The sequence below is a fragment of the Pistacia vera genome, unplaced genomic scaffold (assembly GCF_008641045.1).
Source record: "Pistacia vera cultivar Batoury unplaced genomic scaffold, PisVer_v2 Contig230, whole genome shotgun sequence".
NCBI classification, from domain to species: Eukaryota; Viridiplantae; Streptophyta; class Magnoliopsida; order Sapindales; family Anacardiaceae; genus Pistacia; species Pistacia vera.
Genome location: NW_022196036.1, coordinates 1,045,894 through 1,063,297, shown reverse-complemented (window position 1 = coordinate 1,063,297; position 17,404 = coordinate 1,045,894). Strand labels below are relative to the sequence as shown.

The window sequence follows — 17,404 nt, the reverse complement described above, 5'->3', positions numbered from 1 at the left end:
ACATAATAACTTATATCAATCAGAAACAATACATCAAGAGCTTAGAGTGACTAAACATAAAGAGTTTTATGTACATAAAAACAACATAATATCAAGGAACATATACAATACATTATAAATCAATCATGACGGGCAATAATACCCATCCTTTCAACTTGCTCACTAAAGGTTTTAGGTGATAGCCCTTTAGTCAGGGGATCCGCTATCATAAAATTGGTGCTAATATGCTCAATAGTCACTCTTTGTTTCTGAACTTCTTCTTTAACGACAAAGTATTTTAATTCCATATGTTTAGCACCTTTTGAATATTTTTCGGTTTTAGAAAAGAAGACTGCTGCGGCATTATCACAATAAATTTTCAACGGCTTGGCAATACTATCGCAATCCCAAGTCCTGAAATAATTCCACAGCCATAATCCCTGAACTGTGGCCTCAAAGCATGCCACAAACTCAGCCTCCATAGTGGAAGCAGCAATGACAGACTGCTTCGCACTTTTCCATGAAACTGCTCTTCCAGCTAACATAAGTACGTAGCCAAAAATGGATTTCCTGATGTCTAAACAACTAGCGAAATCTGAATCTGAATATCCAACTACCTCAAGATAATCAGATCTCTTATAGGTAAGTATATGATCCTTCGTCCCTTGTAAATATCTTAACACTTTCTTTGCAGCTCGCCAATAATCCATTCCAGGATTACTTTGATATCTACCCAACAAACCGACCGCAAAACTAATGTCTGGTTTGGTACTTGTCTGAGCATACATTAAACTTCTGACAACTGATGGATAAGGAATATGCTCCATTTGCTTACGTTCTAATTCAATATGTGGGCATTGCCTAAGGCTCAACTTATCACCTTTTTGAATTGGAACTGGACTCGCAGAGCACTTATCCATTTTGTATCTCTCCAAAACTTTGTTAATATAAGCTTTTTGAGACAATCCCAACAATCCTTGTGATCTATCACGAATAATTTCAATTCCAATCACATAGGATGCCTCGCCCATATCCTTCATCTCAAAGTTCTTAGAGAGAAACTTCTTGGTTTCATACATCATGCCAAGATCATTAGTAGCAAGCAAAATGTCATAAACATACAAGACTAGAATTACAAATGCACTCCCACTGACCTTCACATTTATACACCGATCAACAGTGTTTTCCTTAAATCCAAAAGTAGTAATGGTATCATTGAACTTGAGGTACCACTGTCTAGAAGCTTGTTTTAATCCGTATATAGATTTCTTTAATTTACACACCATGTGTTCCTTCCCTTCAATTGGAAAACCATCAGGTTGTTCCATGTGCACTTCTTCTTCTAAATCCTCATTCAGAAAGGCAGTTTTCACATCCATTTGATGAAGCTCTAGATCATAATGAGCTATCATTGCCATAATAATTCTAAACGAGTCCTTTGAGGAAACTGGCAAAAAAGTCTCATTGTAATCAACACCATCTTTTTGAGTAAAACCTTTGGCAATAAGTCTGGCCCTATACCGTTCAATATTGCCATTAGAGTCACGCTTGGTCTTAAAGACCCATTTACATCTGAGTGTTCTACAACCTTTAGCCAATACTACTAGATCCTAGACTTCATTGTATTCCATTGATTTTAACTCTTCTTTCATGGCGTCTAACCATTTTACAGAATTATCACTTCTAAGGGCTTGTGAAAACAAAACTGGATCTACTTCCATTCCTAAGTCAATTTCAGAATCTTGTAGATAAACCATATAATCATTAGAAATGGCAAATCTCCTTTGTCTTTGAGATCTTCTTAATGCCATTTCTTGTGGTTCATTTACTACTTCATGTGGCTTACCAACCATAGGTCCATTGATTACTAAATTATCAGGTAGTGTTTGCTCAATTATTTGTTGTTCCTGATTGTTATCAGAATGTCTAACAACTATAGGAACCACAACCTCAGTAGAAGTCATAGGCGCAGGGACCTGTACCCTGACTTCTTGAATATCCACTTTATGTGGTTCAACACTCCTACTGGTTTCACCATTCTCAATAAACCTTGCATTTCCAGTCTCAACTATTCTCGTACTACGGCTAGGACAGAAAAAACGATACCCTTTAGATTTTTCTGGATAACCAATGAAAAAACCACTAGTCGTTCTTGAGTCCAGTTTCTTTTCATGTGGATTACAATCTTGACTTCTGTTGGGCAACCCCAAACATGCAGGTGCCTCAAACTAGGTTTCCTTCCTGTCCACAGTTCAAAAAGAGTCTTTGGAACTGCCTTACTAGGAACCCTATTTAATAAATATATAGCAGTCTTTAATGCATATATCCACAATGATGAGGGTAATGAGGAATGACTTAACATACTTCTAACCATATCTATTAACGTTCGGTTACGCCTTTTTGCAACACCATTCTGTTGTGGTGTTCCCGGCATTGTGTATTGGGCACATATGCCTCGACTTTCCAGGAATTTAGCAAATGGACCTGGACATTGTCCAGATTCATTGTATTTACCATAATATTCACCACCTATATCTGATCGTACTACTTTCACCTTTCTATCTAATTGCCTCTCAGCTTCATTAATGAATATCTCTAGGATATTAACAGATTGAGATTTTTCATGCAATAAATAGATATATCCATAACGTGAAAGATCATATATAAAAGTGATGAAATATATTTCTCCACTAAAAGAAGGTACATCAAAAGGACCACATATATCGGTGTGTATTAATTCAAGGAGTTTTGTGTTTCTTGTGGCTGCTTTCTTAATTGTGGATGTGGTTTGTTTTCCTTTGATACAATCCACACAGACGCCAAGATCAGTAAAGTCCAAATTAGGTAAAACTTCATCATTTACTAATCTTTGCATTCTTTCTCTTGATATATGGCCTAAACGCTATGCCATAAATAAGCAGATTTCTCATCCACAGAAGCATGTTTTATTCCTATACTATGATGCAGGGTCAATAATGTCTCAGCAAACAAATTATCAAGATGTAATTTGTACAATCCATCACAAAGCACACCAGAACCAATTAAACAATTATATTTAAATAAACTGAAACATCCATTCCCAAACTTAAAAGAATATCCTTTTAAATCAAGTTTAGATAAAGATATTAAATTACGGGATAACTCCGGTACATAAAGAGTATTAAACAAATCTAAATGATGTCCAATATTTAAAATTAAACGATAGGTTCCAATGGCTTCAACTCGTGCTTTGACTCGATTCCCCATGTACACAAATATTTCATTGTCGTTTATGACCTGGGTCATAAGGAATCCCCTCAAAGTATTAAAGATATGAGTGGTACATCTAGAATCAATTCACCAAGTATTATGAGGATATTCCGATAAATATGATTCGAAACATACAAAAGCACTAGGCTTGCCTTTCTTTTCGAATCATGCCTTACGTTTCAGGCAGTCCCTCATATAATGTCCAACTTTCTTACAGAAATGACACTTTTCTTTAGTCTTATCCTTCTTATGGACTTGGGCAAAAGACTCGTTAATCTTCAGTGGCCTTTTGCCCTTTCCATACTTCTTGTTGGATTTGTTCTTAACTCCAGACAAGCCCATAAGATTAACAAAATGAACTCCTTGTTTCTTCAATCTTTCCTCCTCTTGAACTAACTTAGTTTGAAGCTCAGTCATATTCCATTTGTCTTTAATTGTATTATAATTAATTTGAAATTGACTAAACTGAGGAGGTAAAGAGTTAATGACAAACTGAACAAGAAAACTTTCGTCCATAGACATTCCCATGTTTCTAATTCTTGCTACTATATTTGACATCTCATTCACATGTTCATACATGCTACGAGAACCATCACATTTCATGGTGGTCAGCCTACTCATTAATGCCCCTGTGCGGGACTTGTCAGCGGCCTCAGACTGAGAAATCTCTTTGGCTAATCTCATAAATTCCCTAGCATATTCTGTGGTAGGAAGTGAGATCTTGATTTCGCTCACCACTGTCATCTGTAAATATTTCAGGCTCAATCTATTCAATCTCTCCCATTCCTTATGGAAAGACCTTTCTTCATTAGTGTTGTTCTCAGTGAGATCAGCTGGTTTCTCTGTCATGAGTGCAAGGTCGAGATTTTGAACACCCAAGTAATACTCAACTTGTTCACTCTATTCATTATAATTGAACCCATTAAACTTAATAACAGATGAGGCGTGAAGAGCAGATGCTGCAAAAACAAAAATTATGCTTACACATTAATGCTTTGAGTTTTATACCTTGTACCTAATTTCAGATTCAGATATTAAAAATTATTATTATTAAAACATAAATATATATTGAAATTCTCCTTTGAGAGAAATAACAATATACGATAATTAAACTTAATTGATGCAATCTTTTATAAGTTTTCTTAATTGGTAATTAAATGTACTTTAGTTAGACATGTTTGTTATCTTTAGAAACACTAAACACACCTAATCAAGTACATTAATTAACCACGATTATGTTCGTAATTATAGGATTAACTAATCTACCTTTGGGCGATCCTTAACTATCCTATAACATATAAACTTCAAATTACTCATGTCCAATACATTATGTCATCTCATTAAAGCATCTAATGATCATGAGTAATTGAATCTTATTTAGTTTGATATCTATGGGATAATCATTTTAATTTGGCCACTTTGGTGACTAACAAATTATACATAATATAGTTATCAAACTTAAATAATAATTATAAGTTTGTCATACTTATCTTTCTCTAAAGAAAATTATACTTTAGAAACTTATACACATTTCACGTGCCTAAACGCACATTAAGAATAAAATTGGGTTGATTCGACCCTCATTGTTAATTTTGATTGTCACCGTTAACTTTAACCATTGACCGTTAACTTTAACGGTTTAGGATTAATTTTAACGGTTAACCGTTAACTTTATCGGTTGACCGTTAACTTTAATGGTTAACCGGTTCAGTCAACGGTTTGAACCGGTTTAACCCATTGACCGGTCCGGTTCACTGTTTCGGATCCTAACCAGGGCGATTTAACCAACTTTTTCGGTTCGGGTCAGCCCATTTAAACCTATTTGGGTTGACCTATTTGACCAAAAACGGTTGGGATTCTTTATGGGTTATGGGTTGGGCTTCTTTATGGGTTATTCTTAATGGATTTGAAAATTTAGCTCACTTAATAAGGCTTTAATCATTGGGTTTGGTCAATATTTTATGGTTCAATTATTGACCCGAATTTCTAAAAAATTAGGTAAACTTCATATTTCAAATTTCTGAAATTTTTTTATTGAAAAAAACTTCTGGATTCTGAAAATTTGTATTTCAGAATAAGAAAAAAAAAATCTACCACAACCTTCCAAGTTGTTAATTTCTAAACCCAAACTACTTTCTTAAATCTATTTTACCCAAACCATTCCTATTTCACAATTTCCAAAACCCAATTAATTTCAACATCCCATAAGAACCCTAAAAATAACTTAATAGAAAATTTATCAGTCTCTAAACCTGAAATTGCTCTGATACCACTTGTAAACTTAAAAGCAAACTCATCAAAAGCAAATAATCAATAATCAATTCATGTTTCTATGCCCTAAGTTGCACAAATATAAAATTATAGGATCTTGAAACTTGATGAATTTTCACATATATATAAAAGAAATATATACATGATTCTATAGTTTGAAAATTAAAACTTGAATCTTGATTGAATCAAAATAGACAGCGTTTCTCTCCCTTTCTTCCCTTCTGTAATCGCAAACTCTCTCGATGGACAGAGAAAAATTTTAGCGTATATAGGGAATAGAGAGAGGACCCACCTTTTATATCACAGTTATTTAATTAACTGTAAACATCAGTTATTTTATTAACTAATGTAACATTTTCATCAAAGGTTAGAGACTAATATACCCTTCATTTAATATAATTATTACTAAATCTTATATTATATTTAATTCACATAATTCACTTTATAAGAATTATAAATAATTCTAACATCACACGCACCATAGACCAGTCATAAAAGCTTATTGTTGCTACTAGGTGAGCAGCGTGGGATTCACTATTCGGTTCGATTAGGACTAATACTTAGTAGTTGACATCATGCTAATGCCACTTTGGGCTGTTGGCTTTGACACGTACGAGGGCTCAACAACAAGTTCGACCCATTTTGAACCCAACATAGAAGGACATAAACGTTTCTTATATCTGCCGTTGATTATTAGACCATCATGGCAGCAACTTTTTCAATGTTATAAATATGATTAAGTTGTTCATTAAAAGTTCACTAACAAATGATATTAGCATCTCGAGCAAACGACATGTCTCCACCCAAGGTTTAGTTAAACAGAAAGTTTTTACATAAATTTTAGATTCTCATCTTTAAAGTAATACATTAATGATTTTAGATTCTCACCTCTAAAACAACACGTTAGTAACTTTTAGATTATATAAAAATATAGAGAATATCATTGTTATATTAGAGTATCTTTAAAAGACTATTTATATGACCTAAACTCTTTATTATAAAAAGTTTATCAATAGAAACAAGAGTCTAATAGACTTTTTATTTTTTAAATATAAATTAAAAAGTGAGTTTGATTCTCCACATTTAGAGCATCTTCAAATGACTCTTTATATGACATAAACTTTTTATTATAAAGAGTTTATCCATAGAAACAAGAGTCCAATAGACTCTTTATTATTTAAATATAAATTAAAGAGTAAGTTTGACCCTCCACATTGAAAGAGTCAAATTTTACTTTCTATCCTAATTTTAAATAATAAATTGTAAGTTTCTATACATTTTATTTATGATTTATCTCTCATATTAAGTTTCTTTCTTGAAAAAACATATTCATTCTCCTAAAATTTAAAGAATCTATTGGATTTGAATAAAAAATTTGTTTTGTATATTTAAAAATAAATAAAGATGCTATTTATTTATATGAAATATGCTCTTTAAAATAAAGAACACCATTTGAGATGCTGACAAATAAATTATTATATTATTTTTTAAACCTCAAATTAGTAGAATTACAAAATAACTATCTTACTTTAAAGTTTATTTCAATAACACCCTCTTCTTCAACCTCTTCACACATCCCATCTCCAACTACCTTTTGGATAACGTTCAGCAAGGCGCGTCAGTTTTTGCTTATTAAAAGCAACAAAATTTTCATTTGGACATAAGTATGTCAAACAAATAAGTAATTCAATGTTAACCAAACAAATAAGTAATTCAATGTTTACCTCATTAAAACGATTATTCAACTCTTGAAGGTGCATATCTAGAATATTGTACAATACTTCAATATGGTAATGATGCACGTTTATGATACCTTTAGTCTTCCGTTGTGATCACCCTTTAATAAAAAATTTATCATCCATATTTGGAATATCAATGTCATGTTCGGCACAAAAAAAATAAAATTTGCTAGGTAAATTCTCTCATCTACTATCCCTTATCAATTGTAAAGCTTATTTATATGCTTCAACCATATTCATAGTATTTACAATATTTTGATCTTTTCTTTGTGGTCCTTAAAAAAGTTCATTTGTAAAACTAAATAAATCTTCCATCGTAAATAGACTAAAACAAAATTAAATAATTATATAAATTTTAATATATTATTAGGGAAAAGTAGAGATTAGACGGATGAAATAGGCCACGCTGGGCAAAAGAAAAAGTTGGGATTGAAAAAAAAAAAGGGAAAAAATATTATTACATAAAGTCAATATTTTTAATTGATTTAATTTACTGTAATTTTGTAATTTAGTTTTTTTATTGGACAAAATTGAAAATAAAAAAATAAAACCCAAGTGGTGTCACTTCACCGCACGTGACCCCATGTGGGTTAGCCCTTGGCCACTGCCATCACCATCTAGCCACTGCCACCACCGCCACCCAGCCGCTATCAACATCCAGCCTTCGTTTTTTCTTTATCTACTCTTTTTTTTTTTTTATAAAGAAATTAAAATGGATGAAAAAACAAAAATCAATAAAATCCACCATCGTCGTTAGCCAACAAACGACCGTCGAGGCGTCGACATCAACATAGAAAATGGGGGGGCTGCGCGTGCTCTGGGCCTCTGGCTGGAGCTGTCTACGCGCAAATGCTACTGTGTGCACGCTGTGCTGGGCGCGCTGCTGGTTCTGGGAAGGGCGCTGGCAAGATGACTTAGGCTTTCTGTCGAACAGGTGGAAAGCCAACTTCACAACCGCCGATTTTCAACAGCAAAAATGATTCATAAACCCAGAAAAACAACACAAATCACTCCGAAAACAATCCCAGCCAACTTCAAAAGCACAATCTCCTTTCAATTCCTTAGAAACAACCTCTAATTGAACCCAATCAAACCCAAAAATACACCAAAATGGCGAACCCTAGGGAGAGAGGAATCCGGGGAACGGTGAGCAATCGATAACGGGGATATTGGGGGCTTTGGAGGTGGGAGGCCGGTGAGTTGAATGGTGGTCTCGGGAGGGATTTCCGACGGCGGCGGCGGCAACATTGTGGCGGTGTAGAGGGGTGGAGATGATAAGGGTTTTTATGAGAAAGGTGAGGAGATGTGGGGGTTATTTGACATTTTAATTTCAAGTTATGATAAATGTCTATTTTAGCCTTTGAGTGTTAAAAGAAATGAAACAGGGTGGGAATATGACATATATAAAACTAGGGGTGGAAACTAGGTATTTCACTAATGTTTGGGTGGGAACATATCGTTTACTCTAGTATCTCTTATGTATCTCCCTCTTAATTTGCACCCTTTAATCCGATTATATCTAGAAAAACAAAAGCATGAAATCAATTTTATAATTGAATTGTGAAAGGGAACACAACAAATCATTCTAGAATAACCCAATTCTTAAGTTATAAGACTCGTTTGTATTAACTACCACGGGATAGTCTGATGATAAAAGAGTAAAGTATGATTTAAATTTATATGATTTTCCGAGTTTGAGTACTCACAACCCTTAATAGGGATGGTCATTGAAACTCTTGTCAGGCCGATAGTTTTAGGGTTCTGAGAGAATAATCGAGACACACAAAACTGTTGGTTGAGCACCTCCACTCATTAAGAAAAAATGGAAAAAAAAAAGGACTCATTTGTATAGTGGCAAAATGTAAAGAACACTAGCTACATGACTAACATGACATGAGCTATGGATCTCTCCCTCCTTTTTGCCTCTTTTTGCAAAATAAAAGACATAAAAGAACTTTTGTTGTAGTTCTTTATTCTTGATTCCATGATTGTTTCCTTGACACTCTTGGTATCTAATTCTCTTATCTCCCAAACCTAAAATGGGTTTTCGATAAGAGATTTACGACACAGAGACCACTTATTTCTTATCCAATAACAGCAAAAAGGTGAATGAGGTGGGATTGTTTTGTTGAAAATGATTCACTATCCATTCCTAAATCACATGATTATGATACCTAATGGAATTGAAACTCAAACCTCATTCTGATCAACATATAATATCTCTCATGTCATCCATCTATATAGGCAACAAGAATATCAGAAAAATCCAACTCATAACTATAATGCTAAATTATGCAGAAGGTTAAATGCCCATGTGAAAAATGCAAAAGGTTCAAGGGTTTTCATAACTGAAAAAAAAAAAAAAAAAAAAAATCCCATGATAAATGATAATCACAAAACCAGGTGATGATATTAGATGGCCCAGATTTTCTGGTTGTGCTTGTGCATTGGCTTATTGCCATGGTGTTATGAATATCACTTTGCAGTAGATCAATGACGGAGCTAGACTTGTATAGATTCTAGTTGTGAAAAAGGGCAAAAAACTATTTTGGCCTCTGGGTCATATGCAGATTGCTTAGGAGTGAAGTCGCTTTAAAAGCCTTGTTCAATACATAACCTGTTAAATACTCATCTAAGACACCAACGTGATGAAAAATAAGTCGTACATCCCTGAAAACGAAACTCCAACTATATATCTAAAAAAGAAAAAAGATTTTAATCTTCCAATTTAAACATCTAATAGTTGGAGAGGGAAATGACATAAACCAGGTGACCTATAGAACTGAATAACATATGATTCTTGAACCCAAAGCTTCAGCATCACCAACCTCTGCCCACCCTTGTCTTTTAAGCAAAAACTCGTACCCAGAGCACTCACATCCAAAGTTTACAGCCCATCACTCTCTCTCTCTCTCTCTCTCTCTCTCTCTCTAAAAGATACTTGGTTGCTTGTTTATGTACTCAACCCTTAAGGCTTCCACCTTCTAGTAGTCCAAGTTTCTCACTTAAAGCTCCCACCGTTTTAGATTTTTTATCTCTGAGCTCTATCCCATTATTGAAGGAGCCATTAGATGGCTTCCTTCCAGTCACAAATTACAATGCGAAGCTCTGCATTGCTAGAAACATCATGCGGATATTTACTGCAAGAATTGCAGGCAAGATTTTTTTTTTTTTTTTTTTTTCCTCAACATATTGTAGGTGAGTGAAGACTGAAATTGTTCACTTCTTGTTCCCTTTTTCTTATGTTAAGCAGATGATCTGGGATGAAGTTGGAGAAGATCAGTTTGAAAGAGAGAAGGTTCTACTAGATTTAGAACAAGAGTGTTTAGAGGTTTACCGGAGAAAAGTTGACCGTGCAAATATATCTAGAGCTCGCTTGCATCAAGAGCTGGCAGAATCTGAAGCTGAATTCACCCATCTTCTTTTGTCCCTTGGTGAACGATCTCTCCCTGGACGGGTACTATATCCATCAATCTCTTCTTTTCAGTTAGCTGGTGTTAGCAAACATCTATTAAATTGTTGGTGTTAGCAAACATCTATTAAATTGTGCATGTAAAATAGAATACTAGTGAAGATGAGAAATAATTAGGATACATTTCAGAATTCTAGTATCATTTAACTATCTACAGCCATGGAAAAGAATAATGCATATTATTATTGAAAAGAATTCAAGAACGTTTACGAGCCCAGAACAAATAAACATATTCATCAAATTTTGTCTCAAGGCTGTGCCTATTACAACTCTGATCCATAGTGGGGAATTTGTTACATGTCCATTAAGTGGCAACATGTGAGAACCTATCATCTTGAACAAGAAATTCCTTTCTTGTCTGTGCAGCCAGAAAAAATGGCAGGAACATTAAAGGAGCAGCTGGATTCAATCACCCCAGCTTTGAGGGAGATGAGACTGAGGAAAGAAGAGAGGGTGAACCAATTTCGAGCTGTGCAATCACAAATAAAGAAAATCTCTGCAGAAATAGCAGGCTTATCAGAATATGATGACTCATCAACGATCATAGTAAACGAGAATGATCTTTCTCTGAAGAAACTCGAGGAATACCAGATTGAGCTACATAGACTCCATAACGAGAAGGTACTATGACAATTCTTTATGACTTGTTTTAGGATATTGTACTGAATACTTGTTAATGAGTTTTGTGATTTTGTATCTCTTTTGTTGACTTTAAAGAATGACAGACTCCAGAGAGTAGAAAAATATATAGATGCAGTACGTAATTTGTCTGCAACATTAGGAATGGAGTCTTCCATGATTATAACGAAGGTTCATCCCAGCTTGAACGAATTGTATGGAATATCCAAAAACATAAGTGACAGCATTTTGGAAAAACTTAACAGTACAGTTGAATCTCTGAAGGAAGAAAAGCAGAAGCGGCTTGAGAAGGTAAAAACTATTAATAGTCTTTTGCTAGCCTTCTTTTAAGCAAATATTACCAGCAATTCGGCATGAACTCACAAAACATAAACAGCTGGATCTGTTCACTATAAAGTCATAAAAGTAAAAGAATGACGAGTAGCTGAAACAAGATAGATGAAGTAAATTTAAATCATAGAGGAAATTAAATACGAATTCAATGGCTTGTGTGGGCTAATCTTATTCCTGCATTTACTGGTTAGATTAAGCATCAGGATGAGAAATCCCTTATATTAATTGTTCTGAATTTCGCAGCTTCACCAACTTGGCAAAGCTCTGACAAACTTATGGAATCTTATGGACACACCCTATTCAGACCGCAGACAATTTTCACATGTTACCAATCTACTATCATTCTCATCAGCAGAAGTATCAGATTCCGGAAGTCTTACCCATAACATGATAGAACAGGTAAGTATTCCAAACTATAAGAAAAAACCATTTACTCATATTGTTTTCTAGTTCCAACAATTAGACGTCATAGCTATTCAAAATGTTTCAAGGCTGAGGCTGAAGTCAATAGACTGGATCAGTTGAAAGCAAGCAAGATGAAAGAGCTTTTCCTGAAGAAACAGAATGAGCTAGAAGAGATATGCAATAACTCACACATGGAGATTCCTTCACAAACAGAAATGGACAAAATAATAAACCTTATAAACTCTGGTAAGAAAGAGTGAATAAATTTCCTCTCAAGATATGTATTGTTGTTTTTGTTCAAATCTAATTTGACCGACAATTTGTATTTACATACTCAAGGGGAGATTGATCATGCTGAACTCCTCATGAGTTTGGATGAACAGATATGCAGAGCAAAAGAAGAAGCCTCTAGCAGGAAGGCTATAATGGAGAAGGTGGAGAAGTGGATTTTGGCACGTGATGAGGAGCGCTGGTTGGAAGAATACAGCAGGGTCAAAATCCCACTACCATTCATCTATATGCTCAGTTGGCTCAAACTTTTACTGCATCTATTTGATGTTTCCAATGTCATGCATGTTTACAGGATGAAAATCGATATTCAGTTAGCAGAGGTGCACACAGGAATCTCAGACGTGCTGAAAGGGCCCGTATAACTGTCAACAAAATCCCAGGTTAACATAGAAAAGATTCTCAACATCAATGTTCAATGCTTTGGGAATCAGGAATTATTCAAGGGTTTCTTTGCATTGACCTATCCATATAAAAGAGGAGAATTTTTAAAGTTGCAAGAGTAGAAATATGCAGAAATTACTCGATAGAGAAAATTATATGAAAAACTAACCAAGTTGATCAACAATATAAAAGAAAATAATGAGATCATAAAAGACCTTTATATTCTTCAAACTTCTGAAATTTTGATCAAGCAACATCATATATAGCGATATTCACCCTGTTCTAATAAAGCATTGGTAGATTAACAAAAGCATATGCTAAAATCTAATCAACTAAGTTGATTAAACTGTAATAGAAAATCACAGAAAGACTTCTTGAATTTAAATTTAGCTAATGTAGCCTTATGACCTACCGAATGATATGCATATGTTACATGTATCATTACGTTCACCAACTGTTTTTGTCCAGCTTTGGTGGATACACTTATAGCAAAGACTAAGAGTTGGGAAGAAGAAAGAAAGAAAGTTTTCTTGTATGATGAGGTAAGGCGATATATCGCTTACATATATACATCAATATGACAGTAATTTCAGTGCAGTTTAAGAATTTGTTAATTGAAGAATCAATATATGGAAATAAATATATGTCATTATCCAGGTACCTCTGCTAGCAATGTTGGAAGAGTATTATTTGTTCAGGCAGGAAAAGGAGGAAGAGAAGCAACGACAAAGGGTAAGTATTATTTGACACACGGTGTCAAAGAATTTCATATATCCTCTTGCTTTCTTTCTCAATATTATAACTTTTCAAAATCAAGTTTCCTCTATCCACCATGACCATGATACTCATGCCGTCTCTCTGATGAGGTGACCTTTCCTCCATAGGATATGAAGAAGGTGCAAAGCCAAGTAGTTGTCGAGCAAGAAAATATCTTTGGGTCCAGACCAGGCACCAGCAATCGGCGCCTTTCAAATCGGAGCATAAATGGAGGCTTTAACAATGCAACCCCTTTAAACAGAAGGCATTCTGTGGGCATCCAGCAGTTGGGATCAAACAACATCAATTCAGAAACTCAAAGCATATCTTTCACTAAAGAAGGCAGAAAGGTACGAGGACAAAAGATGTTAGGTCGACCCAGCTTCGCTTATCAGTTTAGAGATGAAACAGCTTCAGTGATGTCAACATTTTCTGGCCCTATATCTCCCTGAAATTTAGTCAGATTTGTGGATTTCACGTCTGATGAGAAATAACGAGCAAAAGTGATCAGATAAATCTTGTTTTCTGGAAAAATGCATCATACAGCAGAATAAATTCAGTTTGTCGTCTTAAACACTTGTGTATTTATGTCTTGACCCTGTGTATCAGCAATCTTTCTAAAACCTCCGCAGAATGATGATTGCGAGCGAAAATAAAAGTTTTAGAGGCATTGATTTCTCACTGTAGTTGTACAGAGTACAGTTAGCTGTACCACGTAAATAGATGTTTGGAGNCAATTGAAAGCAAGCAAGATGAAAGAGCTTTTCCTGAAGAAACAGAATGAGCTAGAAGAGATATGCAATAACTCACACATGGAGATTCCTTCACAAACTGAAATGGACAAAATAATAAACCTTATAAACTCTGGTAAGAAAGAGTGAATAAATTGCCTCTCAAGATATGTATTGTTGTTCTTGTTCAAATCTAATTTGACCGACAATTTGTATTTACATACTCAAGGGGAGATTGATCATGCTGAACTCCTCATGAGTTTGGATGAACAGATATGCAGAGCAAAAGAAGAAGCCTCTAGCAGGAAGGCTATAATGGAGAAAGTGGAGAAGTGGATTTTGGCACGTGATGAGGAGCGCTGGTTGGAAGAATACAGCAGGGTCAAAATCCCACTACCATTCATCTATATGCTCAGTTGGCTCAAACTTTTACTGCATCTATTTGATGTTTCCAATGTCATGCATGTTTACAGGATGAAAATCGATATTCAGTTAGCAGAGGTGCACACAGGAATCTCAGACGTGCTGAAAGGGCCCGTATAACTGTCAACAAAATCCCAGGTTAACATAGAAAAGATTCTCAACATCAATGTTCAATGCTTTGGGAATCAGGAATTATTCAAGGGTTTCTTTGCATTGACCTATCCATATAAAAGAGGAGAATTTTTAAAGTTGCAAGAGTAGAAATATGCAGAAATTACTCGATAGAGAAAATTATATGAAAAACTAACCAAGTTGATCAACAATATAAAAGAAAATAATGAGATCATAAAAGACCTTTATATTCTTCAAACTTCTGAAATTTTGATCAAGCAACATCATATATAGCGATATTCACCCTGTTCTAATAAAGCATTGGTAGATTAACAAAAGCATATGCTAAAATCTAATCAACTAAGTTGATTAAACTGTAATAGAAAATCACAGAAAGACTTCTTGAATTTAAATTTAGCTAATGTAGCCTTATGACCTACCGAATGATATGCATATGTTACATGTATCATTACGTTCACCAACTGTTTTTGTCCAGCTTTGGTGGATACACTTATAGCAAAGACTAAGAGTTGGGAAGAAGAAAGAAAGAAAGTTTTCTTGTATGATGAGGTAAGGCGATATATCGCTTACATATATACATCAATATGACAGTAATTTCAGTGCAGTTTAAGAATTTGTTAATTGAAGAATCAATATATGGAAATAAATATATGTCATTATCCAGGTACCTCTGCTAGCAATGTTGGAAGAGTATTATTTGTTCAGGCAGGAAAAGGAGGAAGAGAAGCAACGACAAAGGGTAAGTATTATTTGACACACGGTGTCAAAGAATTTCATATATCCTCTTGCTTTCTTTCTCAATATTATAACTTTTCAAAATCAAGTTTCCTCTATCCACCATGACCATGATACTCATGCCGTCTCTCTGATGAGGTGACCTTTCCTCCATAGGATATGAAGAAGGTGCAAAGCCAAGTAGTTGTCGAGCAAGAAAATATCTTTGGGTCCAGACCAGGCACCAGCAATCGGCGCCTTTCAAATCGGAGCATAAATGGAGGCTTTAACAATGCAACCCCTTTAAACAGAAGGCATTCTGTGGGCATCCAGCAGTTGGGATCAAACAACATCAATTCAGAAACTCAAAGCATATCTTTCACTAAAGAAGGCAGAAAGGTACGAGGACAAAAGATGTTAGGTCGACCCAGCTTCGCTTATCAGTTTAGAGATGAAACAGCTTCAGTGATGTCAACATTTTCTGGCCCTATATCTCCCTGAAATTTAGTCAGATTTGTGGATTTCACGTCTGATGAGAAATAACGAGCAAAAGTGATCAGATAAATCTTGTTTTCTGGAAAAATGCATCATACAGCAGAATAAATTCAGTTTGTCGTCTTAAACACTTGTGTATTTATGTCTTGACCCTGTGTATCAGCAATCTTTCTAAAACCTCCGCAGAATGATGATTGCGAGCGAAAATAAAAGTTTTAGAGGCATTGATTTCTCACTGTAGTTGTACAGAGTACAGTTAGCTGTACCACGTAAATAGATGTTTGGAGCTACGATCCCAAAATCATGTTTGTAATCTATAAGATTGAATTTCATAACTTTTCAATTGAACTGATGGCCACATCTTGAATACAAACATTGTCAACTACAAAACCAATTTCAGTTAGCTATGGCAAATAACAATTTCTTTACTCATCAACTAGCAATGAAGTAAATCGCGTTTAGGATTGGAAAAATTAATTAATTACAAAAACAACAAAGAAGCTCTCTTTATGATAACATTGAGTTGTGCATCGACTTTAATAACAACTATTTGAACAACATTTACCATGAAATCGCAGTCTAGTTCACCAGCAAGGCACCACTGCAAAATCCAAAAGCCTTCTACAACACTTGAGTTGATTTATGTGCCTTCTACAACACTTGAGTTGATTTATGTGCCTCCTACAATTACAAATGAAAATTCACAAGTTGAATTCAACAAGAAGCATCGCAAAATAAACCACGAACAATAATGAAACACTGTATAAGGGGAAAGGAACTATGCCGTGCAGAAAGAAGGTTAAAGATCCCTTTAGTAAATGAAAACTTTCGCATCAAAAATCTAATTAAAAGTAAGCATCAACTGTGAATTTATTAAAAAAAAATTACAATGGCTTAGAACGAAAAATATGTATAAGCTTCCATTACAATTAATTAATTAAGCCCTAATCGTTGTTAATCTGAACTGGACCCTCCTCTGCCGGTTTGCTAAAGAAATCATCAATCCGGCGAGTCCCAACCGGCAACGGTTTTTCCGTATTAGGACGAGAACGAGTCCGGTCGGTTGCAGGGCGATCCTCAGACTGAACGGGCTGGGGGAGCGAATCGAGAAGGAAATCGCTGGTTGGCTGGTGCCTTTTAACGGCGGTTCGTATGTGATCAAGTTTTATAGTCTTTCGCTTCTTCTCAACCGCGACTTTGGCAGAATTGTCGGCGAGGAACCGGAGGAACAGCTCGGTGGAGCACGAGACGAGGAACATGGCCTCCGATGTAATTTTGTTAATGTCTTTGTCGATTTTCATAATTTTCTTGATCCGGCCGATGGGGAACTCGGGACGGGTGGTCTCCGTGTTTTCTTTTTCTGCTATATTTTCTTCTTCTGCCATTGATGTTGG

General features: G+C 35.1%; 3 protein-coding genes across 4 annotated transcripts; 2 read left to right on the top strand and 1 right to left on the bottom strand.

Moving 5' to 3' along the window:
* The first annotated feature begins 10,118 nt into the window (after nucleotides 1–10,118).
* On the top strand, nucleotides 10,119–14,242 carry LOC116131302 (65-kDa microtubule-associated protein 8). The gene is made up of 11 exons (XM_031416967.1): nucleotides 10,119–10,393; nucleotides 10,492–10,695; nucleotides 11,077–11,331; nucleotides 11,428–11,640; nucleotides 11,926–12,081; nucleotides 12,174–12,333; nucleotides 12,427–12,578; nucleotides 12,671–12,758; nucleotides 13,228–13,301; nucleotides 13,417–13,491; nucleotides 13,644–14,242. The coding sequence occupies exons 1-11, from the start codon at nucleotides 10,310–10,312 to the stop codon at nucleotides 13,965–13,967; spliced, it is 1,785 nt and encodes a 594-aa protein (XP_031272827.1). The 5' UTR covers nucleotides 10,119–10,309; the 3' UTR covers nucleotides 13,968–14,242.
* A 13-nt stretch (nucleotides 14,243–14,255) lies between these two features.
* LOC116131303 (65-kDa microtubule-associated protein 8-like) lies at nucleotides 14,256–16,383 on the top strand. Its single transcript, XM_031416968.1, has 6 exons — nucleotides 14,256–14,382; nucleotides 14,476–14,627; nucleotides 14,720–14,807; nucleotides 15,277–15,350; nucleotides 15,466–15,540; nucleotides 15,693–16,383. Exons 1-6 carry the CDS (start codon nucleotides 14,268–14,270, stop codon nucleotides 16,014–16,016), a joined length of 828 nt encoding a protein of 275 aa, XP_031272828.1. The 5' UTR covers nucleotides 14,256–14,267; the 3' UTR covers nucleotides 16,017–16,383.
* LOC116131304 (nuclear transcription factor Y subunit C-5) lies at nucleotides 16,371–17,402 on the bottom strand. 2 transcript variants are annotated; one of them, XM_031416970.1, is made up of 2 exons: nucleotides 16,938–17,402; nucleotides 16,371–16,661 (listed from the first exon to the last, which is right to left on the bottom strand). In XM_031416970.1, exon 1 carries the CDS (start codon nucleotides 17,393–17,395, stop codon nucleotides 16,955–16,957), a length of 441 nt encoding a protein of 146 aa, XP_031272830.1. In that variant the 5' UTR covers nucleotides 17,396–17,402; the 3' UTR covers nucleotides 16,371–16,661; nucleotides 16,938–16,954. The 2 variants fall into 2 exon arrangements, with proteins under 2 accessions (XP_031272830.1, XP_031272829.1); XM_031416969.1 differs by having other exon boundaries at nucleotides 16,657–16,691.
* Nucleotides 17,403–17,404: the final 2 nt, after the last annotated feature.

Coding starts and splice junctions, on each gene's coding strand:
- LOC116131304 (XM_031416970.1), bottom strand. CDS start 17,395: ATGGCAGAAGAAGAAAATATAGCAGAAAAAGAAAACACGGAGACCACC.
- LOC116131302 (XM_031416967.1), top strand. CDS start 10,310: ATGGCTTCCTTCCAGTCACAAATTACAATGCGAAGCTCTGCATTGCTA. Junction 11,641..11,925: donor AGCAGAAGCGGCTTGAGAAG/GTAAAAACTATT, acceptor TGAATTTCGCAG/CTTCACCAACTTGGCAAAGC. Junction 13,492..13,643: donor AAGAGAAGCAACGACAAAGG/GTAAGTATTATT, acceptor TTTCCTCCATAG/GATATGAAGAAGGTGCAAAG.
- LOC116131303 (XM_031416968.1), top strand. CDS start 14,268: ATGAAAGAGCTTTTCCTGAAGAAACAGAATGAGCTAGAAGAGATATGC. Junction 14,383..14,475: donor AATAAACCTTATAAACTCTG/GTAAGAAAGAGT, acceptor TACATACTCAAG/GGGAGATTGATCATGCTGAA. Junction 14,808..15,276: donor AACTGTCAACAAAATCCCAG/GTTAACATAGAA, acceptor GTTTTTGTCCAG/CTTTGGTGGATACACTTATA.